The sequence below is a fragment of the Primulina eburnea genome, chromosome 2 (assembly GCF_022965805.1).
Source record: "Primulina eburnea isolate SZY01 chromosome 2, ASM2296580v1, whole genome shotgun sequence".
Lineage (NCBI taxonomy): Eukaryota > Viridiplantae > Streptophyta > Magnoliopsida > Lamiales > Gesneriaceae > Primulina > Primulina eburnea.
The window spans coordinates 6,139,922-6,162,786 of record NC_133102.1 but is presented as its reverse complement, the minus strand read 5'-3'; the positions used below and the strand labels follow the sequence as shown (position 1 = coordinate 6,162,786).

Sequence of the window (22,865 nt, the reverse complement as noted above, 5' to 3'; positions counted from 1 at the left end):
CAAAATTTAATAAATTAGGCTTTTAGTATTAAAAAAATGAAGTTTTTTTTTAGAAATGAAATAATTTATAGAATTTTTTAAATATAAAAACATTTTTTATTTGATTATGTATATATACTATTAACCATACAACCACTATTTATAAGAGCTAAATTCATCCATCCTCCCTAGTTGACCTGAGTTTTAATGGAGTGCTCACAATCGGCATACTCAACCTGTTGAAGTCGGATGCTTTCATATCTATCCATCATATTGATATTCTTGGTATAGCTCGGGTCGTGGGTGTGAATTGTACGCGGGTCATGGATAACTCGAGACATTTGATGATGCCCTCATAAGAGCTTGGGTCATGGATGACCCGCGCGTGATGCTAAATGGATAGCCCAAATCTGGGTTAATCTGCAAGATTGATCCTTTAGAATCCAGGCAGGTGAATGTCTGGAACATATTCTTCCCGAGTAAGCAGATGCCCGGGCTCTCGAGCCATCTCCCGAAAGCTTATTACCCGGGCTACTTCGATAACAGTGCCACACTCGAGTGTTATCTTATCTGTCAGAACTACATGGGTTTAACGTGTCAGAGAAGTTATCAGAGGTAGGGTGGCTTGACAGGAAGTCGACATCAAAAGCTATGAGTTGTATGTGTACGCGCAAATCGAGGTAATTCTTGATTTTCTTTCCTATAAATAGCAGGTATGCATCTCATTTAAAGAATGCTGGATTTTTTTGACTCTCAAGCATACACATATATCCTCACATATATCGCTTGTGTTCTTCATCTTCAAATTTGTTGACTTAAGCATCGGAGTGGCTACGTCGGACACCCCTCCGACGCTCATTCACGAGTTCATCTCCTTGTCTGCAGGTCACAGTGGAAGCTATAGCTCACAGTTCATATCCTCGCTCAGCCGGATCGCATCACATATGTCGAGATCAGCCAACCGGGTTGCTCATCGGATAGCTTATTAAGCTTCTCTTTTATGTTGAATGGTGTTCTGGTGAAATATCAATTTAGTTACTTAGTATTGTAAATCAAAATATTCTGAAGTAACAAGTATCATTTACTTTCTAAAAAAATCCATCCATCCTCCCTAAATAGGGATGGCAATGGGTAGGGTATGGGTCAGATTTAATACATCCATTCTCATACCCATTTATTAAATTCATCCCCATACTCATCCCCATATCCATCGGGTATTGAATTTCATCACCATCCCAATACCCATCGGATTATCGGATACTCATACCCTACCCAAATACCCTATTATTATATACAATTGAATTTTTTCAAATTTAAATTGTTTCAATGAAGTTATGAATATTTAAAAAATTATTTAAATGAACAATAAGAAAAATTATTATTGATAAAAGGTTGCAAAGTAAACTTTATAAAAAAAATAACAAAATATTAAAAATAGTTTATATTAGTTGAACAAAAGTACACAATTTAACAAAAATAAATTATTTTTCAATTTTTAAGTCAAACATGAAATAAACTTACCAATGAAGAAGATGAAAAATTGAATGAAAAATAAAAGAGCAGGTAAAATCTTGAAACGTAAAAGTGAAAGTGAAAGAGAAGAGAAAAGAAAAAGTATCGATTTACTTGGATTTGAGAAAATGAATCTTTAATATAAATAAATATAATTACTATATATACACATATATACATACATACATATACATATACATACATACATATACATATATATATATATATATATATATATATATAAAGAGAAAAAAAAGTATCGATTTACTTAGATTTGAGAAAATGAATTTTTAATATAAATAAATATAATTACTATATATATACATACATACATATATATATATATATATATATATTAATTTAAACGGATATTCGGGTAGGGCGTGGGTCGGATTATATCAAACCCGCCTCCATACCCAAACCCGAAAAACCTCATACCCGATTACCCAATTATTTAATCGGGTCTAAAAATCCCTCCATACTCTCTTCTATTCGGGTCGGATATTGGATCCTCCAACGGGTTCGGAGGAAATTGCCATCCCTATCCCTAAAGATTTGAATAAGTTAAACGATCCTTCACTTTTTGCAAATATTTGTGCAAACTCCCCTGGTTTCCATCTTTATAACATTTGTCCTAAAAATCAAAAAGTTATATTTTAAACATAAAAATATTTTATTAAACTCTCTCACATATTAATTTTTCTGAAATAAGTCTACTGCATCTAGGGGTGTGCAATCGGTCAGAACCGAACCGACCGAACCGAACTTTTCGAAAACCGAACCGACCGATTTTTGTTTTGGAAAACCGAACCGACCGAATTTTGAAAAGAAAACCGAGAAAACCGAACCGATAAAATTTCGGTTATTTCGGTTTTCGACCGACATAACCGATTTTTTTATTAAATAAAATTTTTAAACATATTTACACAAAACTACAACTGAATTTAATACATGATTCAAATATACAGAGATGATCAATTCACCAATGGCCAAAAAAGAAGCAGAACAAATATTACATCCCTGCATTACAATATTACATACCATGACCCAATTTTACCATTAGATTCAAAATGGTCCATGTACTAGAAACAAGCAAGAACTAAATCATAACAGCTCCAAAAAATTTCACCCAGAAATCGATCATTACTAAATCTGCGACCAGGGAAAAAAATAAAATTGATTAAATAACTTACTGTCTCTTGAAGGATAGAGAAGTATAATAGCGGTTGGGAGAGGGTCTGGCTTATAAACAAACAGAATAATCTCCCAGGCAGCGGCTGAACTTATTCGATGGAAGTTTTCATGAGGTCTTGAGGATGATGGCTGAGAGGCTGAAAATGATGAGCGGCTACGTTTGAGTTAGGGCAACCAACAGAAATAAAAAGCCCAATAGAATTTGATTTATTTCAATAGGCCCAACATATATATATATATATATATATATATAGATATATATATATATATAAATTCGGTTTTATCGGTCTAACCGATTTTTCTCCAAAAAAACCGAACCGAACCTACTAAACCGATGAAACCGAATTAATAAACCGAACAACCCGATTACGCCGATTAAACCGAATCGAATTTCTAAATTTTTTCGATTTTTTCGGTTTTTTCGGTTTTCTCGATTTGACCGATATTTTGCTCACCCTTGACTGCATCTAATTTTTTTGTCAAAAATAGTATTTTTGAATATAAATTATTATTTTAAATTCAGATATTTGCCGAATCAACTGTTCTCGGACGCTAGAAATACTAAACCCACGTCTCTCTCCAGATCTCATTCCAATTTTTGATTTGAAGGGACCGACAATGGAGACGGTGCAGTTATAGCTTGAAGAGGAGGCTAGGGTCCGAAAACTTGGGTGAATAAATGTGCGAGCTTCATCTCTGTACTTCGTACGAAATTTTGGTCTATGAAACTTTGATTTTGAGCGCATGAATTTATATTTAAGTGGGAGTTTATGGAAATGAAATTTGATTGATAATTTCTTTTTTATCATTCTGTGAGATTTAAGTTGAATTTAGTAAGGAGATTTGATTTCAATTCTCGTAATAGAAATTCCGTGCTGCTGTTTAATGTGCGTAAATTTTTGGTATATTGTGATAAATGAACAAAATTGTAAAAAGTGAGGCAAAACAGAATTCTCTGTTTCAGAGTGAACTTTGAATTCATAATCCAGAAGCTCTCTGTGTTCGATTTGGCAAGAAAAATGTAATTTTTAAAATCAAGAATTTTTTGAGAGGTTTTTGGATATTTAGTTTAAAATTTTTGCTTTAGAATTTGACTCTTTTTTCTTTGTCAAGAATTTCACTATCTTCTATGGCTGGCGTCAACTTGCATTGGAGCTTTTATGGTGAAATTTCACGTTTCAGATTGTTTAGTGGAAATGTGGGATGCTGTATTTTGAAGCTGATTATAATTAACGATTAATCTCTTTTTGTTCTTTTAACATTAATAGATTGATAATTTCCATGGCAAAGCGAAGAGTACGAAAAAATACCAAACAGTCTGCGAGTATTGGGAACAATGATGATCAATACGGTATAACATCAAAGAAGAATGAACCAGCATACCAAGATTATGAAGGTATTTGATTTCACCTGTACCCTACCCTTATCCTGTCATCTGATTCGATATTCAATGATTTCTCGCAAAGTGCTGTTTAGCTTTGGGAAGCTGATGATCTTAATTTTTTATCGATTTCTTTGAGTTTTGGGTGGCTCACAATGCAATGCTACACGATTCTTTTCTGGAGTTTGTTTTTACCTTTAGGATTTCTATATTCTTTACTTTCTATATCGTGATCCTGGATATTAATTGCATTTGCGGCCATGTTGAGCTTGAAGATATGTTAACATGCATATGTAGTTATAAATATTTGTATGATCTAATTTAACCAGGAGAGGTGCAATACAAGTTATCAAGATTTTATTATGTTATTTATCTTGAGATATTGGTGCTTAAATTCATTAAAGAAAAAGATATCGGTGCTTAATTATTGTAAAACAATGAATAAATTTATTGCTGTTAGCTCCGTTTACACTCATGGATCTGAAATAATATATTCATAAAATGTAATTTAGATGTGAAATTTTGATATTTAAGATGACTGGAGTTTAGTAATAGAACTTTGGTCCATATATTATTCCATTAGCAACTATGTGATTCATTTCTTCTGAACACTGACAAACATCAGAAACTAAGATTCTGCTATTCCTTTTTTATTTGTTTTACTGGCTCTTGTGGGGATCTTACATGGATAAAAGTATAAAACTTAATTTTATTTTTCAGTTGAACGTCAAAGTGCTGCGATCAGGGCTCTTAGGGATGTAGAAATTGATCAGCTGCAGACGATGTTACGGTTACATCGTTCGTATTTCAGCCAGGAACAGTTGCAAGTCCCCGTACTGCAGTTTTTTAAGGAAAACCTTCCAAATCTAACCATTGCTGGGACTGGGAAGGATGGCCAGTATGATGTGCAATGGAAAGATGCGGACGGGAACTTGACTCTCAACCAAGCAGATGAGAGAACAATACACACTTCTCTTTTACATGGGCTGTCAGTTGCTTATCCTGATTTCTCCACTGGAATTCCATCTTTGGGAGGCTTTGAATTTTCAAATAAATCTGGTATTTAGAACTTTTGGATACATAGATGGTTCCATTTCTTTCTATTTTGTCTGACGCCTTTTATTGATTATATTGCAGTGAAAACAGTCCCTTTTGAGGCTGATAAACTGCAGATCAGTAGCCTTGTATGTCTGCGATTAACTGATGCAGTTGAATGCTCTTTATCATATCCCACGTCTGCTCGTCTTAGTTTGCATAAAAAATGCCTCTTTCTCATTATTTTGAACAATTAAAACCATCAGATTTTTTTCGAAAATTCCTCCTAATTTCCTCTGGTGGAAATAGCCCGAGGCTTCTTGGTGCCTTTGTGTTGCCTTTCCTAGTTTCGTTTTTCAATTCTGATTCTCTGAAAATAAAAATTTTCAGGTCTTGGAATGTCCTGATTCTCAAGCATATGAGCTGAAGAATGGCCTGCGAACTCCAGATGTATGTATCTTTACATAGCTTCTAAGTTATAATGATAGCATGCAAGTGTTTTTTTCCTGTTGGTTTAATTTGCAATAATTTAAAGGCTGAAGCAAATTTCAAGTTGCTGAAGTATAGACAACTGGAAAAGAAGAGCTTTCAACTGTTGATGTGATCTTTTAAAGATAAATATGATTGCGATTAGTTTCTTACAAAGTTAATCTTATTCATTTTGGTGGCTTAATGATATGCTCTATGGTATCTTGAGTTTTTTTTTTTTTTCTATAGTATCTTGAGTTATTTGCCTGTTGATTTACAATTGCAGGTCAGCAACAACAGGTTGTCCATTGGAATGACACCCAAAACTCTCAGGCTTCCAAAAAATGGGGAGATGCTCTTATCTGTGCATGGATCTCCCCTTGGTGTTTACAAGGAAGACAACATGGAAACAATACAAGGTATGCTTCAGATGCTTTAATTATTTCAGACTATACGACCATCTAGAAATTTAAGCACTGCATATCTAGATAATTTCTGTATAAAATCCTTTATTTCGTATTGCAGAGACGGAAGATGGTTAGATATTACTAGAAGCAGAATGATGTTAGCAGATGTAGTTTGTTTTGCATTTCTCCTAGTACATTTGAGTGTAGTTACTGTATCCAGACATTTTTCTGTTTCTTTAACAAAGCTATGTAGCTGGTGAGTTTTATGGCGGCCGATATTATGGCAAAAAGATGCATATCTTCCATGCTAAAATATGTACCTCATGTAGATTTTGCATGTGCTTCTGACTAAATCGATGTTTTGATGAAACGGGTTGGTGCCTCTGGAGGTTTTTTCATGAATTTATATAATATAGTCCATTTTTATCTGAAAAAATCCATTTTTCTATACCTCTTCCACATCATGCAACTCAGAAGCTGTATCTAGAACGTAAGCCAACAGTTTCTTCGTCTTGACACAAATACAGCTGGATTCCCTGAGGTCGTCGCATCAACATCCTCGTCTAAATATAGTACTGTGTTTCAGGAGATCATATACCAAGAAATGTCTAGGTTCACGTAAATTTCGACAAACTTATGTCGTCTTTCCTACCATAAATTCCAAGTCTTCATACACTACAAATCAGGGGCAAATATGGCGAAATTGTTGCCACCAATCTTTTCTGATTGTTCTCTTGTTGCATGCGGAACGATATGTCTAATTCTCCCACCAAAATTAAATCCTGGATTCTCTACATCCAATATTTTCTGTATAAAATGGATCTACCGTCGTCATTGATGCTTGAAACAGTTGATTCTTTCAATTCTACTGTTGCATCACCGAACTATTAAAACATGTACGTGCTTGTGGTGTTGCGCTACAGCCACAAACAAAATTATCTCCAGTGGGGAAACAGGCCAATCTATGGCCGGATGGGTTGGAAATCCTCAACTCAAGTCGAAGATAGTTGCGGGTGAGGCCAATTAGCCTAAAAAAAAAAAATCATTGTATCAATAAAAAATTTAATTATTGATTTCATACGTTTACGTTTTATACAAATAGTTAATACAAAATATTCACAACTTTCATTAAAAAATAGTAAAAACTTGTGTGATACGGTTTCACGGTCGTATTTTTTGAGACTGATATCTTATTTGGATCATTTATGAAAAAATATTACTTTTTATGCTACAAATATTACTTTTCATTATGAATATCAGTGAGGTTGACATGTCTCACAGATAAAGATTCGTGAGACCGTCTCACAAAAGACCTACTCTTAAAAAATTTATATATCAATATAAATTCAAAATGTAAAAAAAAATTATTTTTTTCCAAGCCCATGGGCCAAACCAAGTCTATTTAGTCCCATGACCTGTGGCGCTTGGCTTATCTAGGTTCATCTTTAAATGAATTGAAAAAATTTCAACTCAATCTGCTTAAATTGTACGGTAAAGCGAGCCGACTTGACGAATCCAACTCAAATTGACAGCGCTAATTATATCTCGGGATCACTTGCATGTCTCCATCTTCAAATACAAGGAGTTCTAACGATTAGAGTTCAAGATATAACCATTACTATAGAAAAAATACAAAAGAATGATAGAAAAATGAAATAAACAAGGCAAAATGTTGCAATTAGGGCGGCTTTGAAGTTATAGTTGTTTTCGTACTGACTTTGATCGTTGTTCGCTTTCTTTGTGTGCCTTGATATGACTTGTGTAGTTGTATTCTGATCTTTTATTTATATATTTTTATTTATCGATAAAAAAAGTCAATTTTAATCTTTTATATGTTGAGTATGATATTTTAAATTTTAAATTTTTTTAATAAATTATTTATAATCCAATGTTCCGACTAAAATTTAGTATTTCTCATTAAAAAATACTAATATCATTGTGTTTTTCTAAAAAAAAAAATTATTTGATTAAAAAACTCTCATGATTAATGACATGCATATATGTTTAATAATATAATTATAAAATTTAAACAATTATTGAATATTTAGTTGCATATTCTGCATCGAAAGACTAAAAAAAATGATCATAAATATAATTAATTAATTCAATAAAATATAAAACTAATAAATCACCATATGGGTGCAGGGTAACCGTGGGCGACAGCGCGCCCACATGTGCATTTTCTCTTTTTTTTTTAAACAACGTTTAGCGACGGTGGCGACGGATTCTTAAAAACCGTCGCTAAACGTCTAATTTTTTTAAAAAAAACACCGGACAGAGGGGGACAGAGGGGTGTTCACAAAATCGATTCTCCCGTCCAACCTACCGCCCCACAACACAGAAAAGTTTGAGAGAAACACAACACAGAAAAGTGAAGTTCAACTGAACGCAAATCTGGGGATCTCGTGCAAGGTTTTTCCGTGCGCCTCAAATCCGAAGGTAACTTGAATTAGTTGAAACTTGAACGTAAGTAAGGCTCCACATTAATGCAATTTTCCCTTAGCCCGACCTCGCATTTAGCCTAAACAATTATGCCTCTGGTGAATAGCAGAATGTTAATATTTAGGTTGCTCACATATAACATCAATATTTAGCCTAAACAATTATGCCACATTAATCACAGAGATAACTCACATATAACATCAAACCTACACTAAATGCCCCCAGATGCAGTGCGAATTCTTTTCAATCAGTTGCTATAATATTACGTTACCAACTCGTGATTCGGAGATTTAATTATGTGGGCGTGGAGTACCTTCGTTGAGAAGAGGCCATCAAGGAATTGATTTTAGGAGCATTCACGCACAAATTCTACCGAAAGTGAGAAATTTTCCAACAACATCGAGTTACCTTCGGGTTTGAGGCGCATGAGATCTCCAGAATTTGGGTGAAATTGAGTTTCTCTCAAACTTTTCTGTGTTGTGGGGCGGTAGGTTGGATGGGAGAATCGATTTTGTGAACGCCCCTCTGTCCGTTTTTTTTTAAAAAAAATTAGACGTTTAGCGACGGATTTTAAAAATCCGTCGCTATCAGTTCTTCGACTTCTTTTTGAAATAAGTAGTTGTAGTAGCATTGTACACAATCGACACAAGTACAATAACGATTTACATCCATTGTTTGTGATGATGAAATGATATCTATAGTTAGATGAAATGATATCTATAGTTAGTTTTTTATACCGTAAGCATAACATGATGAGTCATCATTTGTTTTTGACAAGTGTTAAGATTAAGTTTCTGTTTCGTACAATATTGACAATTGTTATATTGTAATATAATATGGTAAATAGGTAAGATGAGTCATCAGAATTTGTTAGTATATTTTGCCACATGTAATGTTTGACAAAATGTAGTCACTGTTCATTTATATTATGTGGAAATAGAATATATATAGTTGTAAAAGAAATAATTCACAAAAATCAGGAGATTAAGTTTAAACAAATCTAATAATTTTGAAGGTTGCCATTTGCAGTTTATGATTTCGCAAATAAGTTAAGCTCAAGCTTCTTTTTTTTATGAACAAAACTTTATCTATTCACAACAAGTTTTTTGGATAAGCTCTTGATGTTACGTTTTATATCATCAATAACACACGCACGCTTGTTCTAATTGATAAAGCAACAACAACACAACACAACAGTATCCCACAATATGCTAACAGCAAAAGCTAGCTGGAAATTGAAGGAATTTTGGAAATGTGGGAACAAAACCTAGCTAGGAGCAAACAACAATTTTTACAAAAGATGGCCATATATGGGGTGCACCAATAGAGAGGCTGCCATGAAGAACAAACAATACCTGAAAATGGAGGGTAAAATCACTGTCAACAATGTTAGATATTAATAAGGCAAGCAAACAGATAGATACACACACATATTTCAGTTAGCAAGCTAACAGCAGCAGCCCGATATAACAACTTCTATAGTACATTATCTGAGCTCCAAGAAGCACGTAAACTGTAGTAAACAATCACAGCTTCAAGATTTAGTGAGGTGAAAAACTAAACAACGAACACAAACAAACAAAAATAGAGAGTTAAACTACGAGCATAAGAACATATAAATCAAACTGAAACTTCCAACCACAATTATTAAGGACTTCGGATAAACCACAATTACCAAGGAGTTTGGACAAAAATCGGAACATTGAAACCACAAAAACCAAGAGTGTTGACACCACCAATAGTGGCTGCAAACGAAGGCGCTGTTGAGCTGGTATACAAAAAAAAAGCACAGAATAACAAAACAAAAAATCTACACCAACAAAACATAGCAAAGCAGAGGCTCCAAATTCCAATAACCAAGGACACCAAAATACGTCTTTTATTAGTTGTGTGAAAGTTATCGTATTTTATAGTGTGTAGTTTGTAAGTACCTTAGTCTTGTTTTGAATGCTTCAAACCTTCTTTGGTTGTATCTTTCTTAGCTTCAAGTTTTCTTTTACCACTTGAGGCAATTTGATGTTCGACAAGTTCTATTGCTAGATGTTCCTCTGGTGTTTTTGAGGTGCTTTCTTGAGATTCAATCATAGCAATATCTGCCTCATGGTCTTCATGCGTATGTAAAGATGTGCTTTTTTCTTCGGAGCTGTGTGATGTTGACGATGAATCAGATGTTGGTAGGCATGCGATTATTGTATGTCGAACGAAAACTCTCCTCCTGAGTTCGTTTTTTGATGTTCTGATTTGAAGTAGGAACTGTAGTTTCTTGAATTGTTCATTAATACTGTCAAGACTAAATTCTCTTTCCTGTCATAAATAAGTACAATGAATCTTAACAGATATGGGGATTGTTCTATTGTAGAGAAATGGATTTATATAAACATACTTGTTGCTCTGCTTCGATGATTTCTTCGCCGGACATGCCTAATAGTATTTTTGCCTCGTTATGTTCCATAAAAGCACGTAAATTCCCTGTTCCATCGTACAAATCTGCTTGAAAACGTAACCTAAATAGATATAATTGGTTACAGCGCAAGATTATTAGAATATAAATATATAGTACAAGATAGCATGTTGGTTGCTGGTGTAGTTATGTAAACTATAATTATGACTTACAATGGTTTTGGGCTTGGGAAATCATTGTTGCAGTAGAAACATGTAAATTCATATTTGTAGGCTCCTCCACATGCTCTAGAACAACCTGGACAAGCTAAAAAGTATAACCGATGTTCAGAATCAGTTATTTTCAGCGTAGCTTTGATCCAAAAAGATTTGACCTGTAAATGCATATATTTATTTAGATTAGTTTATATTTTTGAGGTGTAAATGCAGGTAAAGCAATGCATGAATGAATGTAAAATTACCATTTCAGTCAAGCTAAGAATTTGACTAATTTTCCGTATCTGAAAGCTAAGAGGTGGGGCTATTGCTTGTTTTGCTTTTTCATATAACTTCTCGGTAACAACACTTTCAATATATTCTTTGTTGTTGTTTATCCTACAAAGATAAATCTAAATTATTTATTGGGTTTTCACTCGAAATAGCAGTTTTTTTTGTATACAATTAAGAAATAGGAAGCAAATATTGTAATAACATAACTAATAGTGAGGGGACATAAATTACCATATCATTAGTTGTTTGGTTTGTGGTATGGGAGGCTCAAATAAAATAGTACTATTTGGCACTGTTCCAATGGACAACCCTGTGATAATATATTTTAATGAGCAAACACTACTATATATCAATATAACTTGCTATAATATATATTTAACTATTTATTATTCAGATTTACTTAGTAAAGTTTTTATATAATGGAATAAAATCAAGCTTATCTTACCGTAAAATGTGTTCACAGAAAGCCTCATTCCCAAAATGATGGGCATGTTGTGAACATTTTCAACCAGATAAGGAGCTTCGTTTTCCAGAAATTCCTCCCATAATGTGAGGATTAAAGGCTTGCGTCTGTATGCATAATAAAGCTGTAATATCTCTTTTAATATGATTAGGAAATATCTAAAGTGCACCAATTGACATTGTATATTTTGAAATGAAATGACTTACTCTTCGTTGACAAAAAACAAAGTCCTGTAAGTGTTTTTTAGTTTTCTCAACGAAACGTGGTGGAAACACATGCATAACACTGCACAATAAGTCTAAAAGACAAGACCAGTTCATTAAATAACAAGACTTAGTTGGCATTTCAGGATGTGAAAGGAAAATTGGGGAAAAAACTTAGCTGATTTGTTTGTTAGGCATGTCTGCTATTTGTGGGAATTGTTCAAACGAAGTAAGTTCGTAAGCATGGTCCACGGGAAGTTGTTCTTTTACGTCTGCAAGTTTAATGTAAGTGCTTCGACTCAAGATCATTTGATGTTTGATGTTGCCATAATCGGTGTGTTTCCAATTATTTCCTTGATCTTGGCATTCCCGACATAGTAAGTTTTGTAAAGCTCAACCAACTTGTTTAGTTGATCCACATCTTGTTCATAGATGATACTTTGCATGCTTGTATTCTGGATGAAATAAAGCGTGTAATTAAACCATATGAAGAACAATTTTTTTTACAATGCTTTAAAATAATCTTACCTCTTTTTCCAGAAAAATAATTTTTTGATGTCTTCCCCATTTCAAAAAACGGATGGGGTTTTTTCTACAACCAAAACCCTTACAAACCAGTTGCGAGTTTCTGGTTTATGATTTGAAAGAGCTGTACATTTTTCATCCATTGATCTGCATGGTATAGGAAGAACAAGCAAGATATAAACGGCTATTTTCGATAATTCTAACAGATAAGTTCTTGTTAACAATCACAATAAGAAATGACAAATATAATTTATACTTTAGATATGATATCTCTTAAGAATAACACTTTAATATGGTATAAAATAATTTCTAGGGTATGTAAAAGTTTTAGGGCCAATTAACGTGTGGAAAAGTTGTAATGAAGAATTGAACCTTATTGTTTTAAATAAAAATGTAGCTACTGTGAGTAGGAAATTTTCAGAAAAAGGTAGAAATCTAATTTGAATATAACAATACTTTGTCTACAATATTCATCGTAATTGAAAATACCTAACAAATAGAAAAATAATAGAGTAACAGTTTACCTATGTTAATGTATATTTGCAGCTTGTAGAACCTCGTGATATACAATGTTTTTTGTACAATTCGTATTTTGATTTAATGGTGTTGATGGTCTAATAAGCACTTTCACTTGACCTATATTTTTCGCTCTTGATAAAGCAACATAGAGTTGACCATGTGAGAAAACATGTTCTTTCAAGTAGACACCAACAAAATCCAAAGTTTGACCTTGTGCTTTGTTAATAGTCATTGCATAACATAGACGTACTGGGAATTGTTTTCTTTTAAATGGAATTGTTGAAAAATTGTCATGTGGAGCTTCTAATGTTATACGTGGAATAAATACTGGCTTTCTTGCATGAGTTCCTACTGAAATTTCAGCATATATAATATTTTTGTTGAATCCTTTGCAAAGAAGACGCGTTCCATTACAGAGACCTTCGGTAGGATTAATATTTCTTAGCAATATGATTGGTGAATTTATTTTCAAAGTTAATTTATGAGGAGGAAGCCCTTGGGGAGTCAAATAGTGAAATAATTCTTGTTGGTCTGGTATGATACAATTACTTGTGTTTTCATCACAACTAAAATATGTCTTCTCCTCGCCTGAAAATTTGCTAATTGGGAGATCATTTATTTCGTGAACGAATTCGTTTCTTGTAGTAAGTATAGCTCGTTTAACAAATGAAGAGAAATCAATATTTGGATCAGAAATGTTTGGGAATACCATGTCTATCAATGCATGTAAAGAAGTAACATCATCTACAAATGGAATGTTTATTTTATTTGGTATTTGGATTTCCTCTTTCTCATTAGTATATTCGATTCCATTACCAATTCTGAGCAAATAAGATGAGAAATCAGGATCGAGAAATGCTCGCATATTTTCCTTGAGCTTTATTTTGTCAAATTCTTTCCATAAAGGTGACATAATAATTGAGGCATCTGTAATCGCATCTCTAGTGCTTTTAAGAATTACTGGTAAGGTCTGCCGAAAATCTCCACCAAACACAACAATTTTACCACCAAATAATCTATCTAAACCCATTACATCTTTAAGCATTTCGTTGAACTTTTCAATAGTACTACGTTTAGCCATTGTAGCTTCATCCCAAATAATTAATTTTGCTAGCTTGATTAAATGAGCTAGTGTGCTTTGTTTACTAATGCTACAAGAATTCGAATCATTTTCATCTAAAGGTATTTTAAATCTTGAATGTGAAGTACGTCCTCCTGGAAGCAAAGATGCTGCTACTCCGAAGTAGCTGTAGCAAGTGCTATATGACCATTTGAGCGAATTGTTACAAGGATAGCTTTGTATAAAAAAGTTTTCCCAGTGCCTCCAGGGCCATCAATAAAAAAAGCATTTGGTAAATCATTGTTAACATGATACATTATTCGATTATATGCATGTCTTTGCTCTATATTTAGTTGTTCAACAGCTAAGAGATCTTCAGCAGGTATAACTATGTTTTGTTCATTTTGTAATTCTTTTCATATTATCATGATAACATCTAATTAGGTCGTCATTTGCAGGAAAGAAGTCTTCTAAATTTTTTCCCATCGAATACAAATAATTACCAAGAATGGTTAAAACTGTGTGTTTAGTTACATTAGGAGAAAGAACATTGTTGTGTTTAAAATCTTCTGAAAGAAAAGTTTCGAATTTGAGCCATAAATGTTGGGGATTTTTTGGATTACAATATACAAGAACAGTAGCAAATAACTGGCGTAAAGCATGAGGCATTAAGTAAGCAGCAGCTTCTTGCATACACATATCAGCAGTGCTGTCAGCCTCTATTAAGCCTAATATTTGTGCAGCATCTCTGAAAGTTTTGAAAGTTTCTCCATTGATTGTTCTTAAGTCTGTAAAAGATGTTGGTTTCCTAACATGCATTAATAGCAACTTCAAATAAAACTTTTCACCGTCTGAAGGACGACAATTAAAAATCCTACCAATGACCTCATGTTTCTTACGCGGTTCCCATTCTTTTGAATCACTGTGCCATGTAAAATATTCAGGAAACTCAACGTATAAGCAATTCATTTTTTTAGAATATTCATTGTATTTATTCATATAAAAAAATTGGGTTAGCATTGTTTTTTTATTTGTAGGGTTATTAGCAATGTTGTATAATGATTGATTAGCATGGAAAGTTATAACTTGTTCATTCTCTAGATGAATAGGTAAACATATTACTGATGGATACACATGATTTAGATCAAATTTGAAAATTCGCCAAGCAGCTTCAGGAGGTGAAATCCATCTTGCAGTTTGAAATTGTTTGATTTCATCAACCACATGCTCTTTTTCATCTGTAGCTAGTGTATATAAAATTTTATCGTTTCCTTTGTAAATATATTTGGAAATGTATTTTATAGCTTGGATTGTTGAACATTTTTCAACATTAATATGGCAATTAAATTTAGCCAATAGATATGGGTTGTAAGGTACTACCCACCGATTATCTAGTCGTGAACCCCTAACAATAACAATATGGTTGTCATTTCTACGACGGTATATTGGATATGAATTTGCACCATATTTTGTATACTCTGAAAAGTCTTTAGGGTAATTAAATTTGCAGGAATTTTTTTTCATACAAGGGCACGATGGATTAAGCAAACCACAAGGTCCATGCATCATATGCTTTACAACTAATGAAAGCAAATATGGTTGAGTTTGCGGATCAGGTAATTCGGCACTAACAACTCTGTCAAATGCTTCTGGACAAAAGAGTTTTGATGCTTGATTGAAAATAAGCAAAAAATGAGCATGTGGTAGACCTCTTTTTTGGAACTCTATCACATAAGTATAAGCAATAACATGACCAAATATGTCTTTCTTGAACAATTCATCTTTTAAAACCTGAAGTTTTGCACGAAATATTCTAGTGATTAAGTCAGGCCTATTATGTATTTCATCAGAAGGTAGACATACAGCTTTTATTTCTGGCTAATTTGGATTCGAAGTCATGTCAAAAAAATATCAGGTTTTCCATAGCGTTGAACTAAAGTTATCGCATCCATATATCTTCTACGCATATCTCTAGGACCTCCAATAAATGAAGTAGGTAATACTATGCGTTTTCCAATATCAGCACCCATTTGACATCCATGTGTTATACTATCTAGTAAACCACGATATGCTTCATTTCTTAAACAATTTTGCATGTTTGAAGTTTTAAAAAAGTCCAATCTCGCTGTTTCAATTTTGATGTACATATCTACTATATACTGTTGCAGAAGCCTACCAGTATGTAGCAAAAAAGATTTGTCGTTCTCTCTAATTTGTAATTTATAACAATAATATTCACGACATGACACTGTTGATCTTTGAGTGTTGTTTTTTTTCAAAGCTACGTAAACAATAAAACAAATATGTAAGTACAACTAAATGTGAAGAATAAATTTCAAAATAGAAACAAAAAGGAACAATTCTAACTTACCCTGATTTTCAATGTCTATGAGATAATCTTTATCTGTAGAATTTTGGATGATGTCAAGGGTTTCATTATTGCATGTTGGTCTAGGACATATTTTCTTTTGTTGTTGGTTTAATCTTTCAATTTTTCGGTGCCAGCCAGATTCTCCATTTGGAAATATAAGCGGATATTGCATGGGATCGTAACAAGCAAAGTAATGTTTGATTATCTGTGGCTGACTATCTTTTGGATATATTTGTATATGTTGACTCGCATATTCTTCGCTTTCATCAGATTCTAACCATATTCCCGCAACTTGGGATACAGTAGGTTTATTAAAAACTCGTTGGTCAATAGCAGGGTCAGCTTGCAAAGTGATTTTATAATCATGTAGGTTGTCAATACTATTAAGACTTCGGAAAAATTTGCATAAGGATTTACCGTTAAAATATTTATCATTTTTTCTATAAGGGTTTCCTTAAATTTTGAGCTAATACGCATCCGGTTCAAAATTTCATGATCAGTGTCAAAAAAATATAGTTGAAGGTTTTTGGGATTTTCATGATTTGATGGTGTTAGTTGTCCTATGAAGTGATAAACTTGACCTTGTACACGAAAAGTATAAATTCCAGCATTTCTTTTAGCAAAAGATTTGTCGCAATATACTCCCATCGATGTGAATGCAAACATATTATTGTAACTGCGAACACAATTATTGAATTCCTCAGCATTTTCAGCATTACCAAGATACAATTGTACCAGTTCGAAACGCATTTCTGTCGACAAGAGATTTATTTCCCCTAGTGAACAACAAAATGAAGGTGACTCTAAATAAATACGTTTAGCATCACAAAATGCACAATTTGGCACATCAGGTAGCAGATCTGGAGTTGTTGCTATAAATTTTAACGGGTCACTTTCAACATTTTGTGTCTCAAAAGTATCTAAAATTGGTATTTCATTTTGTTTTGCTCGTCGAGAATTTTTTGCTAATCTCCGTTCTTCTAGGCAAGCATATTTCTTTTACGAAATTTTCTTACACAACTGACATCTAAATTATTGTTGATTTTGTTGTGTGACATTGCTGCTAATTTTATGAAATAAGAAGAAGAAAAATATACAGCTTAAATATTCCTAAATGTAATGTTATGGAAAACTAAGAAAACACGTACCTATATGCTGATTGAGTCGAGGAGCTGGCCATTTTTTCCCAGAATATACCTCAGCGCATGCAGAGCGTTTATGTTCACACAGCAAAGCGCAAATAACCTTGAAGGGAAAAAAGTATAGCAATTAATGTAGGCAAATTCAACATAACCCAAATAACTTTGAGGGAAAATAAGTATTACAATTAACAGAGGCAAAGTCAACATTTTAGTTTTAACAAAAATGTTAACCAATATGTAAAAAAATATTTATTTTTGGGCGAGGTGTTTCGGCTAAGCATCTACTGAATCGTTGGAAGATTTAAGGGATTTTTTTGCCTGTTTGTCGTTTGGATTATACTTCTTCTTTTCCTCTTGTTTTTACGAGTACACTGTTTGGTGTCAAAGAATGATATTGTATATGATCTGGTTCGAAGATGGTTTAGTATTGTTTATGCCCTTGTTAGTTTTGAAGGTGTTCTGGAAACCCTTAATTTGGAGCCACTCGAGGAAATAATTTAGTTATATTGATTGAAAATATCACATTATCATTATCTACACAAATAGTATTAATTTACTATGGTACAACAGTAGCTATTTTTCTGCTCAAAATTTAAGCTCTTTGAACAAGTACTGAAGGATTGGAAAATACAATGAGGCTTTAGAAAAGTTTGAGTCAGTATTAGGTTCTAAACCAGAGGCAGAGGAATCTGTTATGGCAAGTTGATGTAGCTAACGAGCTTTGGTAGTCTGAAGAAATTCACAAACCCAAGGGAAAATCCCAAAGCTTGTTCCAGTTGATAACTTAGTTCATTAGGAGGATCAAACCAAGAAACTTAAAAAGAAACCCAATTATAACGAGGGGAAAGCAAGAACAAGCAAACACATGGAAGAAGCTAAAATGCCCAAACCAACAACCAAAACAAAAGGAATGAACAAAAACAAACAACCCAAAAAGAAGAACAAATAAATAAACCTGGGCAAAGCTTGAACCGAAACAACATACGGTACACCGAGAAACACGATTGGAGCTGCAGAAGTTGTGAAGACGAAAGAGAGGAGATTACTGCGCTTCCTTAAATTTTATTTTAAAAAGTAAATAATAAATGATATAAATTTTTTTAAAAAATACCTAAAGACAGAGAAATAGAATGTGTCTTATGCAATTTTTTTTTATTTTTTTGCGACTAAGAGAGGACATTTGGCCCAACACAAAAGTTGTACTTCATATGATTTACGATTTTGAAACATTCGGAAATTTTGTGTATTCATTTTTAAAATTTATATGTTATTTAATCTATCATTCAACTTAATATAATTAAAATTATGCTAAAAACTAAATATGACATTTTTCCCAAGAACAAAATAGGCTTGATGCTTGTACCATTATTCTCTAGTGAGAATGACTAATGGCGAACAATCTTCAACTCTAAATCCCGGAATTTTACAGAAATTATATGAAATTGATTGGTAAGAAAATTCCGATTTTCTTTGTTATGGCGGCCGTTACATCAGTGTCGATCAAGGCAATCGCTCAACTATCCCACCCGAAATTCCATAATATTTCGGCATTGAATTTCGATGCTGTTGGTGCAATTTTCGTGCTTGAGCTCGACTTCTCGTATGGTGGTTTACTGCATGTCCACTAGCAGAGGCAAGTTTGATCTTTTCTTTTCTTTCTTTAAAACTTGGTGTTGTTTTGTTAGCATTTCTGTTCAAGAAAGTGAAGTTGTCAATGTTTTGTGATGGTTCAGAAAAAATTTCCGATTGTTATGCTACGATATGAAAATTGGAAGACTTTAAATGTCAAGTCAAAATGTATATGAGACAAAACTTGTAGTTTTGCGAAGACGACGTTCACTTAGGTGTAGAAGATTAAAGGATGTGTTTCTTTCCTTTTTTTAAACCAATTTCCTGACTTATTTTTTATTTGTTAATCTTTCTTCACGTAGAATTTGGGTTGATCGAGTTGGCAGTGCATTTTCTTTGTGGATAAAGTTGTCGTGCATTGATGTTGTTAATTACCCATTCATAGATAGCAAAGTACAATTTGATTTCCAAATGCAAATTTGTGATTCAATTCAGAGGACTGGATTGCACTTTTACTAATGAATTGTTACCTTGTATCTTATGCATCAATGTTAGACTTGTCTCCTTTGTTATCTTATGCTTGTTCAAGTGTGATAGAATATGCAGAAGATGGCATTGGTTCGTGAAATGATAGGTTCTTAAACACGCTGATCCATTTATGTGGTTTTCATCTTTTTTTTTTTTGGAAAATTATCTGTTTTAATTGATTCCTTAATCATTCAACCTCTGGTTTGGCTTCTAAACTCCTTTTTGGAAATTCATTCCTTTCAGGTGTGCTTGCTGAGTTGGAGAAAAAGCTCAATTTCTTGAAGGCGTATCGAAGTCCATGTGTGATACCATTTCGATTTTGATTTGTGTATATCATTATGTTTATGTTGCGACTTGGCGATGTGAAAAATTTGAATCTTCCTTTCACGGAATCTAGCCATGTTAAACCTCAAGGGCATAAGAAAGTTCTTAAAAGCTTCATTAGAAGGTAAAAACCTCAAACTTGGTAAAAGCATTCCATATATCAAGAGACCATGTAATAGAGAGGAACTCTTTGATCAATCTTTGCTTAAAGTGTGGTGAAATAGTTACTGCATACAAACCATTTGATAAAATGCGGAAAAGGAATATTGTTTCATGGGATAGTTTAATGGCTGGGTATTGCACACCATGGTTCTGAAGAAGAGGATTTTTAGGCTGTTTAGAAACATGGTCAAAGAGGATAAACTGGACCCAAATAAGTTTATTCTAGCAACTGTTATTTCGTGTTGTTCTAAATGTGGGTTGCTTGATGAAGGTCAGCAATGTCATGGCTATGCTATGAGATCTAGATTGATGATGCACCAATATGTAAAGAATGCACTTGTATTCTTGTATTCAGCGTGGTTGGGTGTGAAAGAGGCTATGCAGGCTTTGGATTCAGCTCGTGGATCGGATATTTGTACCTATAGCTCTCTTTTAAGTGGTCTCTTGGATCAAGGGTATTTGAAGGAAGCATCAGATGTTCTGAGCATGATGATGTGTGATTGTGAGATCAAAGAGTGGGACATTATAGCATTTGTTAATGTCTTTAGATTCTGTACTCTTGTCAAGGATTTAAATTTGGGCAGACAGATTCACAATGCAGTATCGAGGATTGGCGTGGATTGTGATTTATTTGTTGGTAGTGCCACCATAGATATGTACAGAAAATGTGGTGAAATATCTTCCATGAGGAAAGTTTTTGAAAGCTTGCAAACTAAAAATGTGGTTACCTGGACTTCACTATTATCAGCTTAAATGCAGATTGAATGCTTTGAAGAAGCACTGGAACCGCTTTCTCAAACAGACCTTGAGGATGTTGTTCCAAATGAATACACATTTGTCGTGCTTTTGAACTCGTGCTGGTTTGTCTGCTGTTGGATACGGTAAATTATTACACACACGTGTTGAGAAAATAGGGATGAATTATTTGAGTTACGTGAATTCAAGGTTTGGCCTAATTGAAGATGCCAAAAGTGCTTTCAGACATATCTTATTTCCGGATATCATATCTTGGAATTCAATGATTTCCGATTGCCACAGACTTGGCGAGGAGGCCTTGACTGTGTTTCAACAAATGTTAGCTGCAAAACAACGAGCGAATTATGTAACTTTTGCTGGGGTGCTATCTGCTTGCGCCTTCTTAGGCAGCGTAAATGAAGGGGCTTCTTAATGCATGGCGTGTTCACAGGCATTATGGTTTGGGAAAAAGAGTTACAAAAATCGTGCTGCAAATGAATCCCAGTGATGTGGGAACATATATCTTGATGTCAGATCTGCATGCTAAAGCAAGGAGATGGGATAAAGTGGTGGTAGAAATAAAGTTAACAAGAGAAAGGAAGATAAAGAAAGAGCCTGGACTGAGCTGGATAGAAATAAGGAATGACAAACATATATTTGTTTCAGATGACAATAGACTGTTGACAGAAATTAAATCTCTGGGCTACATTCCAGATACAGCTTCTGAGTTGCACGATGTGGAAAAGGAACAAAAGAGGATTATCTCAGTTACCATAGTGAGAAGTGGCTATATCATACGGACTCATGAAAACACCTCCAGGGGCACCAATTTGCATGATTAAAAACTTAAGAATTTGTAGTGACTGTCATTCTGCTACTGAATATATCTTGAAGGCCACGAAGAGAATAATAATAGTCAGAGATGTCCACCGTTTTCAACATTATAGGGATGGATATTGTTCATGTGCTGACTACCGGTGAAATGAGGCACACTCTTAATCATTTAATGAGGAGATTAGAGGGAAAATATTCCTGATGCGTCGTGTAGGCCATTTGATGCAGCCACCTCTCATTGTAAGATGCAGGAAATAGCCCAACCAAATACTTTTTTGACTGCTCTGTAAGTTGTTCTGAACTCTTTAATTGATAATATTTTCGGCACAAAACGTCCACTCCTTTTGTTACATATGTTTTGTCTGGTTGTTCGCCCAGTTTAGGGGATTGTCCTATATTTATTGATTGTACTTTGTTGAACAATGATGAAAGTAACCTCTCAAAAGAAAATGTAATTTCTCCTTTATTTTATCCATTTGTACTTTGGTATAGTCCTGACTCACGGCGGTATTTGTGCCTTAGGGACAATATGTAATTTTCACTTGACTGATTTTAGCCTAGTGATCTTCAAACTGGAAAGCTAGTGGTATGATCAAATGCATGGCAGAAGATGGCCAAAAGATACCATATGCTTACTTTGCAAAAACTCTCCCAGCTATTCCTTGTAGGTCCTAATGCACGTAGTCAAAGTATAGTGAAATACCAGGGGTAGGTTAACAACAATGTGCTTGGATATAAGTTGCATGTGTATACAAGTGTAGTGAAAGAAGATGCATGCCTCTTTCAAGTTGCTTTGACATGTTAACTTACTTCAGTGATACTAATTCTACCTGTCTAAACATCCTTCAGACTATACAGAAGAACATGGAAGGCCGATGTGATTATTCAAACAGCAGGACGTAGAAGGTATTTTTGTAACCCCATGCTTCGGCAGGCACCAGCAGTAACTGAGAAGAACCAGCAGGAACCATTACTCCCTTCAGAATTTTTAAACTTCTATTTTTCATTTTCGGTAAATAAGGGTCTACTTTCTAGGTCTGATGCTAGGCATTGAAAGCAATTTCATGTATAGCCCTCGATATATAGAGATCTTAGCTTAATCTAAATGACATTCAGTGCAACG

At 33.9% G+C, this 22,865-nt stretch overlaps 3 protein-coding genes and 1 pseudogene across 7 annotated transcripts; 2 read left to right on the top strand and 2 right to left on the bottom strand.

Moving 5' to 3' along the window:
• The first annotated feature begins 3,207 nt into the window (after nt 1-3,207).
• LOC140822785 (uncharacterized) lies at nt 3,208-6,266 on the top strand. 3 transcript variants are annotated; one of them, XM_073183663.1, is made up of 7 exons: nt 3,208-3,366; nt 3,954-4,081; nt 4,787-5,125; nt 5,204-5,250; nt 5,492-5,551; nt 5,856-5,988; nt 6,095-6,266. In XM_073183663.1, the coding sequence occupies exons 2-7, from the start codon at nt 3,967-3,969 to the stop codon at nt 6,109-6,111; spliced, it is 711 nt and encodes a 236-aa protein (XP_073039764.1). In that variant the 5' UTR covers nt 3,208-3,366; nt 3,954-3,966; the 3' UTR covers nt 6,112-6,266. The 3 variants fall into 3 exon arrangements, with proteins under 3 accessions (XP_073039764.1, XP_073039763.1, XP_073039766.1); XM_073183662.1 differs by having other exon boundaries at nt 3,234-3,390; XM_073183665.1 differs by having other exon boundaries at nt 3,239-3,403.
• Nucleotides 6,267-9,501: 3,235 nt separating this feature from the next.
• LOC140822783 (replication protein A 70 kDa DNA-binding subunit D-like) lies at nt 9,502-18,739 on the bottom strand. Of its 3 annotated transcripts, XM_073183660.1 has the most exons (11): nt 18,546-18,739; nt 17,597-17,693; nt 12,502-12,645; nt 11,995-12,428; nt 11,753-11,894; nt 11,539-11,617; nt 11,280-11,412; nt 11,032-11,192; nt 10,802-10,922; nt 10,350-10,722; nt 9,502-9,773 (listed from the first exon to the last, which is right to left on the bottom strand). In XM_073183660.1, exons 4-10 carry the CDS (start codon nt 12,112-12,114, stop codon nt 10,351-10,353), a joined length of 1,128 nt encoding a protein of 375 aa, XP_073039761.1. In that variant the 5' UTR covers nt 12,115-12,428; nt 12,502-12,645; nt 17,597-17,693; nt 18,546-18,739; the 3' UTR covers nt 9,502-9,773; nt 10,350. The 3 variants fall into 3 exon arrangements, with proteins under 3 accessions (XP_073039761.1, XP_073039762.1, XP_073039760.1); XM_073183661.1 differs by lacking the exon at nt 18,546-18,739 and having other exon boundaries at nt 11,753-11,877; nt 11,977-12,428; nt 17,597-17,932; XM_073183659.1 differs by lacking the exon at nt 18,546-18,739 and having other exon boundaries at nt 17,597-17,932.
• Nucleotides 13,028-14,098, bottom strand: LOC140824030 (uncharacterized). Its single transcript, XM_073185633.1, has one exon. It carries the CDS (start codon nt 14,096-14,098, stop codon nt 13,028-13,030), a length of 1,071 nt encoding a protein of 356 aa, XP_073041734.1.
• A 199-nt stretch (nt 18,740-18,938) lies between the features above and the next one.
• Nucleotides 18,939-22,783, top strand: LOC140822781 (pentatricopeptide repeat-containing protein At5g39680-like; annotated as a pseudogene).
• The last annotated feature ends 82 nt before the right edge of the window (nt 22,784-22,865 follow it).